Source organism: Drosophila eugracilis, unplaced genomic scaffold (assembly GCF_018153835.1).
Source record: "Drosophila eugracilis isolate 14026-0451.02 unplaced genomic scaffold, ASM1815383v1 contig_445, whole genome shotgun sequence".
Lineage (NCBI taxonomy): Eukaryota > Metazoa > Arthropoda > Insecta > Diptera > Drosophilidae > Drosophila > Drosophila eugracilis.
Window position 1 is genome coordinate 2,523,975 of NW_024573311.1, and position 12,162 is coordinate 2,536,136.

The window sequence follows — 12,162 nt, forward strand, 5'->3', positions numbered from 1 at the left end:
GTGCACTGAGAGAAATTTAGTTTTAACTTAAAGATTTTTAACTCCTCAATGAGACAGCTGCCTAATCAATGTAAACTATACTCAAAGTTGAGATTGAAACAATCGAAACCTCTAAAGGAAGTTCAATCTGATGACTTGGCCTTGGATTAAAGGTAAAACCTATGAAGATACTTTTAAGTTTTCAAGTGTAGATGTTGGCATCTGCCGCTAAACAGATAAGCATTTCGAGTGCTCACATAGTGGAGAGCGAGAGCTCAGTTGGCCGCATAATGTTGAAGGCTCCAGCTAATTAGTTAAATTGAAATCAAATTATTTGTTGTCGCACTTGACTGGCCACAGGCATGGGCGCCTTAATTAACGCGTCTGCACATACATACACCGATTTCTGTAGATATAGTGTGGACGGACGGATACACATGCCGTACTGGCAAGGAAAGCGATTACGGTTAGTATTATTGCTCTGTGACCGGAACAGCTGCATTAAAGCTTGAATTTGAGGCACTTTAAAGTATTAACAACCTCAATTTCCGGCTACAAGTCAACCTTAAAGACCTTAAATTTGTTACACAGATATTCTTACGATACATCCGAAGTAAATTGGTTAAAAGCTAAGCCGTTTTAAGCCTTTTAAGTTTCAGATCTTCTTACTAAAAGAAGTTCATTGATACTGGAACATCTTTTTACTAAAATTTAAGGTTCACTTCTGGCACACACTTCGAGCTCTCCCCCAGCTTGAACGAAATTCTCTCGTTCTCCCGATAATCGCCACGAAATTCGCCGGTTTTTCTATTATTTTTTAATAAATTTCAGCGCTTGCATATTTTCGCGCTTTTCTATTTACGTTCCCCGCTTATTTATTTCCACAGCGAGCTTTGGTGCTTTGTTTTATTTTTTTGGCTCCGTCCGCTCCTCTTGGCCAGGCTGTGGCAACTGTCGTCGTCGTCGTCGTCATCATCCGCATCCGCATCGTTGTCGTGCCATGAGGCGCTTGTTGCATCCCCCGTCAAATTCCCCCCAAGCTGAGGCAAGCGTGTTAGGAAGGCAGTCATCGGTTTGCCAGCGGCGTGCTCTTGCTACTGCCATGCCTCCCTCCCTCCTACCGCCCACCATCTAGCTCCTGTGGATCCTTGCCACGCGCTTATCCTAGCGCCATCAAACGATGTCGACGACAACAACCTCGACGCCAACGTCGTTAGTGTTAGGGTATGCGATTTTTAAGGTATATTTGGGGTATACTGTTAAAAACCTTAAAGATATTTTAAATTGTAAAAGATTGAGTGGAAGACTGTATAATTTAAACCTACTATCAGGTCTCCTTTGTTGGTTTGACTTCAATAAAGAACTACATTTTATTCTAGAGTATTTCCCATTCGATGCTAACCCACACACGATTACCCATGGCTGCTGCATTATGAGCAGTTATCGCCGAGGTGGCTCCTGCAGCTTTAACGCACATAGAGCCAAGGGATATTGGGGGATATACAGGAGGAGATTGGTGGGGAAAGGCAGCCAGCTGTGCCATCCTCATCGCTGCTGCTGTCACCTTGTAATTTTATTTATCTATTGATTATTGAGTATCTCTTTTCTATTTATTTGCCTTTGTTTGCCCACGCAGCGTTGACAGAGAGCTACCCCCAAAGGCAGAGCTCAACCCCCAGTGCAGCCACCTCAACCCCTGGCACCCTTTGGCATTTTTATTAAACCAGATTCCAATCCCAACACGGGTGTGTGAGTGTGGATACATGTTGGGCCCCTGGCTGTTTATACCCGTTACTCGTAGAGTAAAAGGGTATACTAGATTCGTTGAAAAGTATGTAACAGATAGAAGGAAGCTTTTGCGACCCTATAAAGTATATATATTCTTGATCGATCATTGCGAGTCGATTGAGCCAGGTCCGTCTGTCCGTCGTCCGTCGTCCGTCCGTCCGTCCGTCCGTCCGTCCGTCCGTCCGTCCGTCCGTCCGTCCGTATGAACGCTGAGATCTCGGGAACTATAGCAGATACAAAGCTGAGATTAAGCATGAAGATTCTTGAGGTCCGGGACAGCGCAAGTTTATTACAGCATCCTGCCACGCCCACTCTAACGCCCACAAATAGCAAAAAACTAAAATTGCTGAAATCTCAGGAACTATTGTAGATAGAAAGTTGAAATTCAGAAAGTATAATCTTTAGATGACAGGCATCTTATAGTGCTACTACTATCCGGCCAGACCCACCCATACGCCCACAAGGCTCAAAGACGGTTTTCGGATTTTTGAAAAGCTGATATCTCGGTAACTATAAGAGATAGAAAGTTCGGATCATGCATGTATGTTTCTATGATGCTCCCAATGCGATGTTTTTTACCGATCACGCCACGCCCACTCTAACGCCCACAAAACCCGAAAACCAAAAATGCAAAAATCTCGAAAACTATAAAAGCTACACAATTTTGTTAGGAACACGTATTTAGGAGATGCCTCTGCAACTTGCCACGAAGTTGCATCCGGCCGCGCCCACTCTAACGCCCACAAACCGCGGAAAACTGTGGAGTCTATAATATTATTATGAATGCCTTCGTTTGACCTTGTGTAACTTATTTTTGTTAATATCTATCGATTTACAAAAGATTTTTCAAATCGGAACATTTTTTCGCTGTTTATAAAGAAATTAAGTTATAAGGCCTTACATGGGGAGTGACGTCACTATAAGCATACTCAACATACTTCCTCTGACAATAGGTGGCGCCTTGTGAATTTCCACTAGCAAAATTAATATTTTAAAATTGTGTAAAACAGTAACGGGTATCTTATAGTCGCGGCACTCGACTATAGCGTTTCCTCTTGTTTTTAATTAACTTTAGTGACAATATTTTGCCCAGTTTGCCTTTGAGTCGGGGCATGCCACATGCTCCTGCCCCTGCTCTTGCCACCCACCGGAACCGAGAGATAATCAAACTTTGCCCATTGTATGCAAATGTGGGCAACGGAGTCTTGGTAGTGGTCTTGGTCCCAGGGACACTTTGACCCCGATTCTCGGTGTTTTCTCTGTCAGCGTCTTGCCATTCTGACAGTTGACATTTCGTAAAGATGTCACTTGTCCATGGTTGCATTGTGAACTGTAGCTATAGTCATGGTCGTTACATCTACCTATATATATGGTCTGGGTCTGGTACTATAGTACCAACACATGTCTCGTTCACACATCCCCATATGTCGGATTCACATACCGAATGCCTCCCTTTGCCCCGTTCACTTGTTGAGCGACTTTCCTTATCTTATCTCTCCACTTTTATACGTTTTATTGTGGTTTTGCTTTTTTTACCTTCTGCTTGATTTTTGGAGACAATATGGTATACATTCATATCCAAGTAAGTTGGAGTTGGAAGACTGAGGATGAACAGGTCTTTATCTATATAGTTTCTGAGGAACTTCAGATAGTGTCTTACTTCCAGCAGACGTATGACTAATCTCCGCTGGGGAGACAGGTGAAGATAAGCTAAGATAATAAGTTAAGTAAAAATATGTAACATAGTCCAGACTAAGAGTTAAGCCAATGCAATCTGCGGAAGTCTGAGTGTGTATACTAGTTTGTATAACAGTTTTTCAAGTGCGCATATTGTTAACAATTAGAGTGGCTGAGTAACAGTCTGAAAATCTACCAAAATATGTATGAACTCAAGCAAAAGAGCTAATCGATTGCTTCTTAGGCCTTGAAATGCATTCCAAAATATACACAGTCTTTGTGCGTTCTTAGGCAACTATTACTCACATCAAAATAACAAATATCCCGCAGAATAAGTTGCTCTAAAGACAGTTTTTGATTTTTCACACACCTTATGCCACAAAAACCTTTTCCTAGGGCAGATATCAATCACTTTTATCTACAGATATCAGTTAAATCAATCAGGTAAATCACTCTGAAAAGTCACTCGCGAACTGCACTGATCAAAATCGACGAAAAAAACGACCGCACGTAGACGCCAATGGAGAACAACTATTCCGATTTCATAATTCTCGGCCACGAAATGTGGGCCGTCGTCTCTCGCTCGGGAAAGTGTTATCTACTGTCTGATAAGAGCTTATCGCATAATTGCTCGCTGATTGCCGCCAGGAAAGTAAATTTCACTTTGCCTTCTCTCACGCTACGGTTTTCTCTGGCCAAACATTTGCTCCGAACGGAGAGCACTTCTCCTCCTATCGTCGTGTTGGAAAATGTTGGCTTTTGTTTGACTTTCCTATCTATCGCAGGGATAGTACAGGTTGTCGAGCTCTTTAATTGACTATCTTATCGAGACCACGGCGGAGTGCATCGACTGGGGAAGCGGTAGGTGGCATTCGTCAGACCGGGCTTAATCCAGCAAACATTCGGGCAGACGGCAAGCACTGTATATGATACGGATCTGCTACCAAAATTCATGACGAAACCGAAACTGAACTGAGTCTCTGGTAAATATCATAAAGGAGTATAAACAGTCACTGCAATTACTTTCGGACAACTCTCGACTTCGCGCTCCATATATCCGCACTATAATGCTCATAAATATAAACTAAACTCATGCGAGTGGCCGCTCTGAATTTATATGTACGGAAATATATCCCTCGGCCCGGGGTCCGTCCATCAGTCTGTGTGTCTGCAGGGCCATTACACACAAATACCAGCGCTGCCAGCAGTTTGTGGGAAAAAGCAAAGCGGGGGAGAGGGTAGTGGAGAAAATGGAGACCAATGAGCTTGCCACGTAGCCAAAGTATCGATGAGTTTCGAGTGGGCGACTTTGTGGGGTCGTGTGACCGGACAGCCGTTCTCAGCCGTGGCCATAACATCGCCAGCGACTCTCTCTTGCCGGTCGGTCTATATACTAGATATCCTATATAGAACCGGTAAATAACCGATACGTGTCGGCGAAGGAAAGCTGCGTTTTGTGGGTTTGTTTGTCATTGTGCCATCAAATTATAATAAGCGACTATTTAGTGGTAAATGTGTGTCACTTTACATACGGCCTCTGTCTCAGTCTGTCTCATTCTTACCCTCTATTTCTATCATTTTCTGTCCCCTTCTAAGGATATAATCATTTGGGAAGGTGGGAGGGAAGGGTGGACAATTGGTTTTTACCTGCCTTGGCCGGAATCGAAAATGGAAAAATCGAAAATTCAATTATCTATTCATGGGCCCGAGTTATAATTTGGCTCTCTTTTTGTAGGTTGATTAATCAAGTGCTGTTCAGTCCTGAGATACCTACAAAGCAATTTATTAAATTAATATTAGTCGATTCTAGTGATAGCTACTTTCTGATAGTTACTACACAGCTATAGCTTCATTCACAAACCATTGCCATTAGCCAGCTATCAGATGATAAGAATTGCGTGCCATATTCTAAGAGAATTTGACAACAATGTGAAATTGTATTAGAACTCCTAGGCCAGATTAGTTAATCATTCTATTAGAGCAAACACCAAAATCTAGTGTAAAGATAGCAAAGCAATAGGGTCCAAGTGATTAAATGGAGCTCGTAGTTACCTAAAAAAGATATATATGATCCGTACAGCCTATATATAACCCCCTTCCTAGTGCCTTTAAGCCAAATATAAATTAACGCTGTATACCAAAAAGTTCTGATAGCAATCTGCTGCTGCTTATCGGGAGCTAGCGTCTGTACCTAACTGTTTACCGATTTATCTAATCTGAGATTCTTATCTCGAGCAATTACTCCGCACTTCCTCTGATGCCAGGTGCCCCTCCTAACCCCCCTCTATGGCTTAGAACACCAACCCACAACTCACGGGTTGCGACAGACACAGTGGGTCACGTCTGCTTCTGTACACTTGCAGGTACAGTGGGTACTGGTAAATGGACGCCATAAAAAGTCAGCCATTGGAATCGAAGATATATGATGGTGTAGCCGTATATGGATAGTTACTGCTGCCCCATTCATTGCCCTCTTTTACACGCAGAAAAGTAGGAAGTAGGTTTAAGTTTCCTATAGGTAAATTCTAAGAAACTACATCAAAGACAGTAAAGTAGTTGTTATTGACCACCTAATTACCTGTGTTAATACTGTTAGTTGATGTTATTTAAGATATAGAATCTCTATTTTCTCTTAGTGTACCTATATGGCAACTAGTAACCCTTTTTGTTCTTGCAATTCGATTTTTTCCTGTCCTTATTGGTTTGCCCCTTCTGTTTCGGCTGGCCCCGAATGGCGATCAATATTGAATTGAATTTGACCAATGGTTATAGCCACGATTCGGCGGCGTTCTTGGCCAGACTTTTGCCTGACTGCGGGCGAGCGTGTTGGTTAAGCGGAAAATGTTATTTAATAATTTAGACCGAAGCATTTTGGTAAGAGGAAAGCACACTCATAGCTAAAGTTGTTTGTGAAGTCGAAATATTAAACGTAACACTTCCAACCTCCCCCCGAAACACATCAAACATTCACCCTATGTCCGAGTAAGCGCTGCAAGAACCCTTCAATTCCAATAATATTATTAGAAACTCAACTGGAAAATCGAAGTTGAAGAAACCACAGGAATGCGGTTGAAAATGCAACAAAAGCCAAAACACAGTTTAGTGGTTGAATAACGACAACAGCAGGAGCCAGGACACGTCCTTTACTCCTGGGTCAGTTGAGTGGGTTGGGTGGGGGGTGGTATGGGTGGTATGGGCGGTATATCGAACCAACCAACCGACCAACCAACCAACCGAACAACCGACCGACCGACAGACAGACAGACAGTGAACTACTAATAAAGCCAGGTGAAAGCAGGTGCAGGAGAGCAGGGTCGCCGGTCAAGGCAGACAAAAGGAAGCACAAATAATATAAATTAAATGTGGGGAAAGTTTCCCCCATTGCCGCCGGCTCCCACCATCACCATCACCACCGAGCCAAAAGAAAAGCAAGCTGAGTAATTATTTCCGGCAGAGCGGGCTGCCCAGAAGGAAAAGGCAGGATCCGGAGAGTCCTTGCGGTTTGACTGCAACACATGGCCGGACACTTAAACCGAAGTGTGGCAAACGGGGTTGGAAAATCTATCTGGGCAATAATTTCGGTTGACATGCTTGCGGTAATTATTGACCGTAATGACAAAACCGTACATATACGAGAGAATACGGAGAGTGGAAAATGGAAAATGGAAGCCCCAAAACCAATCCCGAGACCCTGACAAATTGCTTTAGTTTTTGGGGTCATCTGTATGTTATAGTATGTCCGTGTGTCTGTTTGAGTGTGTTTGTGTCTGCTAATTGGATATCATTTTATATACCCCCGCTGGACATCAGCTGAGCTGACTTGGGGATCCACATAAATTAAGCTAAAACCAACCTCTAAACAAATAAAAATTGTCAACGGCATCCAAACTATAAACAAGCGATTCGTGAACCATAACTTAAATCTATATCTTTTTATTTGCATCTGATGTGCAAGATTTATGGACCACTGGCCTATATATAGATTTATATGTTAATGGAACGGAACTGTCGAACACAACACAACACAGCACAGCGCCGACTGAGAGTTTGTCCAAAAACTAATTAATAATTTTTTTTTTTTTTTTGTATTGTTTATTTTCGGATAGCTATCTATGCTTTTCCTATTTTTCCACGATCTATTTTCCGATTTTCAGTATGTTTTTGCTAAATTCATTTCAATGCCGGCTATTTTTGTTGCAATGCGGCCCACATGTTGGGCATTCGGGGGGTAATAAATATTGAATGCGACCGGCAAAGTATCCCCAAAGAACAAAACCCATTCCCAAAAGATCAGCTGGAATTTGTTTGAGTTTTCAATTTAGTAAGTGACTTACTTCAATGGCAATTGGCTCTAGTTATGTGCAAGAACTTCCGTAGACTAGAATGATTTCTTTTGTGTGACAAATTGCCTGGCTGATTGTGTGTTTGTAAAGATACAAGATAAAAGATCCAAGGGCCAAGATCCCAGAAGACACACGACCGATGATGACGATGACGAGGAGGAGACACCGTTGATCGCGTGAGTTGGACGACAAATGAATTCACTTGATGGGTGAAGTGCGAGGTCAAATCTCTCTTGGATGCCGCAAAACGAACGCACTCGCAGAACCACAATTTACAGATAAAGATACAGATACGCACACGACGCGCTGCAGATACAATCAACAAACAATAAAAGAGGCAAATTAACAATATTTATGAATTCACTATGTTTTTATTAACATTTACAATGCATTTTTATTATTTTAATAAGTACTTTTAATTAAGGAACACATTCCTTTTATGTTTTTTGATGTTCTTGGCCAACAATTTGATTGATATTTAACTTTTAATATGAAGGTAAGATGAAAAGATATTGAAAATATTAAAAATCTAAAAATGAAAAGTACTAAAGAGTTCATTCTGAGAAGCACGAAACTTGTTTCCTTTTTTCACATTATCCGATGGCCTAACAGTGCTTTCTATGTATTGTTTATTGATATTTCCAGTATCTGTTTATATTTTTTGTTAATTTCGTAAGAAAATATTTTTTATGTATTTTATAACTTTAACCATTTGAACATACTTTTTGATTTTCTGAGATCGGTTGCCACTTTAACTGCACTCCCTTACACTTTTGGCTAGAATTTCCTCACTGTTCAGCTGGCACTGCAAGTGACATGATTTCCATAAAAACTGCACTGGGCCACAAAAATATTATTATATATATGTGTATATATATTGCACTTTATATCCGTGTGTTTTTCTTTTCGGGTGTGTAAAAGTGAAAATGCGAGTGGGCGGCAGAAAAGCGACGGCGGCGGCGGCGACGATGCGCGCGATTTTCTCGCGTGAGGCTGGCGGAACGTTCAAGATGGCACTGCCGGGCGATCCACGCCGATCGCCTTGACAGTCCATGGAGCCGCCCAGCGGACCACTCGTTATTTATTCCGGAATATAAATTATAAGCATAAATAATATTTCGAGAAATAAATACTAGGCATGTTGTATTTATTTAGAATTTAATTGAATTAGCAGGAGAGGTAGCGGGGTGTTTTGGGGTAGCGGGTAAGCGAAGCGGTCGTGTTGACCATAATTTAAATCAAAACACAAATTAATTTGTCGCTCCTCTCTCTCCCGCTGCACTTGCTGCTCTGTTTAATTTCTCAAGTTTTTCGCGAAAAACTGTCAGCAAGTGTCCGCCGGGCAGAGAGAAAGGCGTCAATGAGTGGGCGTCATCGGAAAATCCGAGTGAAAGGCCGCATCTTTTCTTTCTGGCTCTCGATCTCAGAGATAGATCTCCGATCGATTTGCAGCTTTTACGAGCTTCCCCGAGCAGAAAACAAACAAAACCATAATAGAACATCTGTTTGTCTTTTATTTACGTGGCCAACTAATTTCTTCCGATGGCCCGAACATCTAGGTGTGCTTTCTCCTATTATTTTTATTTTCCCATGACATGTTGTCAGGCGGATTAGTTTTGCCGTTAGTTTGACAGGCTCTATAAGTAGACACTCAAGTGGGTGGCAATCTAATTTGGCTGCGCTGCTCGAACAATTTGAATATTGCTCGGGGATTAATGGATGTGGATGTGAACCATTTGGGTTGCACTCTATAAATTAAAAGGCGAGGGATCTTGGAGAGTGCCAATACTTGCCTTTGGAGAGAAATTTGTCAAAACGTTAACTTTATTTTTTTAATAAATATTAAATAAAATGATATTACAGGGCTTTTGGATTAAAATGCTAGGATTTATTACTCTACTTGTACGATTTAGACAAGAACATTAGGATTATATTTTATAGTTGATATACAAATTTAACTATATATTTCCGTGTTGTTTTTCCCTCCCACATACAAAATTTCCCACACAGCTTTAGTACATTTTCCCGCTGCTATTCATCGATCATTCATCTCGCAGCATTGTCAAGTTCATTCCTTCTTCCCATTTCCATAAATCAGAACAAAAGATCTTAATTTAGAGCTCTGAAAAAGGCTAAAATGAAAAACAATTGTTAATTATTCAAAGCGCTCAATGTCAATGGCTGTGAGTTTCATAAACCCCTTATTATTGCAATTTTACATCCATCTAATTTTGGGGAAAACAAGAAAATGTGGAAAATAGCTGTTGGTCATATTCAAGCCACTTAAGTTTTGCATTTCTTTGTCTTTCTTAGGGTTTTCTGGTCGAATAATTATCAGCAGCTAAACCAACTGGAGATTTTTGAATAGTTACGAATGTTTATATACCCTTTTGATATATATTTTTTATCACTATTATATATAATTTGTTTAATAGTAAACCATATTTTAATTTATTTTCTAGTTGTTATAAATTTTATAAAATAATTAAAAGTTTTTTTTAATGTAAATAAATCTCTCCCAAAAGACTCAACTGAATAAAAATATACAGGGTATGCAAATCCGAAGGCGGCAAGCATAATTTTGCACGTGTTTCGAATAAGTTAAAACTTTCCTTTGGCAAACTTTGTGAGCAACTGCGAGTCCCACCACCAACTCAAACCCTTTGGATAGTTTTGTGGGCGTTTAAAAATGCGCGACCGCATTCATTAGAGCAAATGGCTTAAATACTTGGCCAGTCGAAACTGAACTGATGAATGGCAGCTTAAGGACCAGGGACTCGAAATCCCCCCAATCCCCACCAACTTCAACTTCAAACCCAAACCCACGGCATTTGTTTGTTTGTTTGACTTTGGGCTCCCGGGTCTGGGATTAAGTTTTCTCGCCGGGTGAAGTTTCGTATTCCTTGGCTAAAACTCACCCCCAATAGATTTGCGTTATCGCCCTGGCTGCATACTTTCGCCGCTCAGTGTCGAGCAGCTGCGAGTGCATTTGCCATTGCATACTTTCGGGCATCTCGGCGAAAATATTTCCCTGCCACTATTGGAATTTGCAAATATTCTTATAAATTATTATATCAAAGTTCGGCATTACTTATGGCTGGCTGGCTGACTGGCTGACTGCCTTCGACAGAAAACTTTGCCTTACTCTGCACACTTTTCCTAAAAACTTGGCTCACTCTCTCTTACTTGACACTTTAGTGTAATTAGTTCTCGTGCGGTTGCAGCTTTGCGGATAAAATCTCTTTGGCTTTGGGGTGGGAAATGCATTGGTCGGAGCTTTTCATGTTTTTGCGGCTTTTTCATGCCCTTTGATGTGGCAAAAATTTCAATTAATGCAATGCAAAATACTTTCAAACTCCCCTGCTCTTCTTATTTAAACATGGATTATGAAAATTGTGCCGCGAGCAAAGGTTGCCTAAGATCCTGAACTAATGTATTTGATAATGCTTGATTAAGCAGCCTTGAGGTGGGTCTGTAAAAGATTAAACTTTTGTGGCGATTAATATGTTGTGTTTGTGAAAAAAGGATGAGCCCTTTGGCTTTTCAGTAATCTTCATTCGCCTCTCTGGAAATCGGAGATATTTTAACTTATATTTTTGGTCATATCAATATATAAATAAATTATTATTTTCCCAACCACCTGACTTGTCTAAATTCCAATTATAGTTTTGCCAACAAATAATTTATAATTATTATAAATAAACCCACAATCCCTGAAATCAATTTCTTCGTCAAAATATCAAGATAAAAAGTCAAGCCACAAGATACTTTCGTTTTTGGGAAGCTTTAAAGAAATTACACTTGACACTTTTCAATTAGTGAAGAAAGTTTATTTTAATTGTGACAGTAACACGTTGTTGCCATCGCCACCCAGCCCAAAAAAAGCAAAAACAACAAGGAGAAGTTTGTCAGGACAATACAAAGCCAGGCAAAACTAAGGCCGGAGTCAAGGAGCGCCCTGGGAGCCACAAAATGTCAAAAGAAAACTTTTCTGGCCAAGATTAATTACAATTGAAAACAAATGAATGCAAAAACGATAAGCAGCCGAAAGGATTTCCACAGCACAATGCAAGGGGCGCGGGTGGCGGGGAAAGCCAAATGGAAATGAAAACCCAAAACTCAACTTTGCCAATCAAGATAGAAGGGGGTGGGTAGGCGGGTGAGGCGGCTTGAAAGAGCTCTAATCAGAGGAATGGTGTTGAAATAAATGTTCACACCTACAGTAGAAGCCAGAAATGCAATAGTATTTGCTATGCACTGAGAGAAAGTAATTTTTGATTTGGAAAGTTATTGGGGAAGAAATGTTTTGGATATTAAAATCTATTTATCATATAAACTACCATTTAGGACTATAATAAGGGAGATTTTTATGTTA

At 40.8% G+C, this 12,162-nt stretch overlaps 1 protein-coding gene across 1 annotated transcript; it reads left to right on the forward strand.

The window, feature by feature from the left end:
- The first annotated feature begins 8,406 nt into the window (after positions 1 to 8,406).
- LOC108104023 lies at positions 8,407 to 8,833 on the forward strand. Its single transcript, XM_017209855.2, has one exon. It carries the CDS (start codon positions 8,714 to 8,716, stop codon positions 8,831 to 8,833), a length of 120 nt encoding a protein of 39 aa, XP_017065344.1. The 5' UTR covers positions 8,407 to 8,713.
- The last annotated feature ends 3,329 nt before the right edge of the window (positions 8,834 to 12,162 follow it).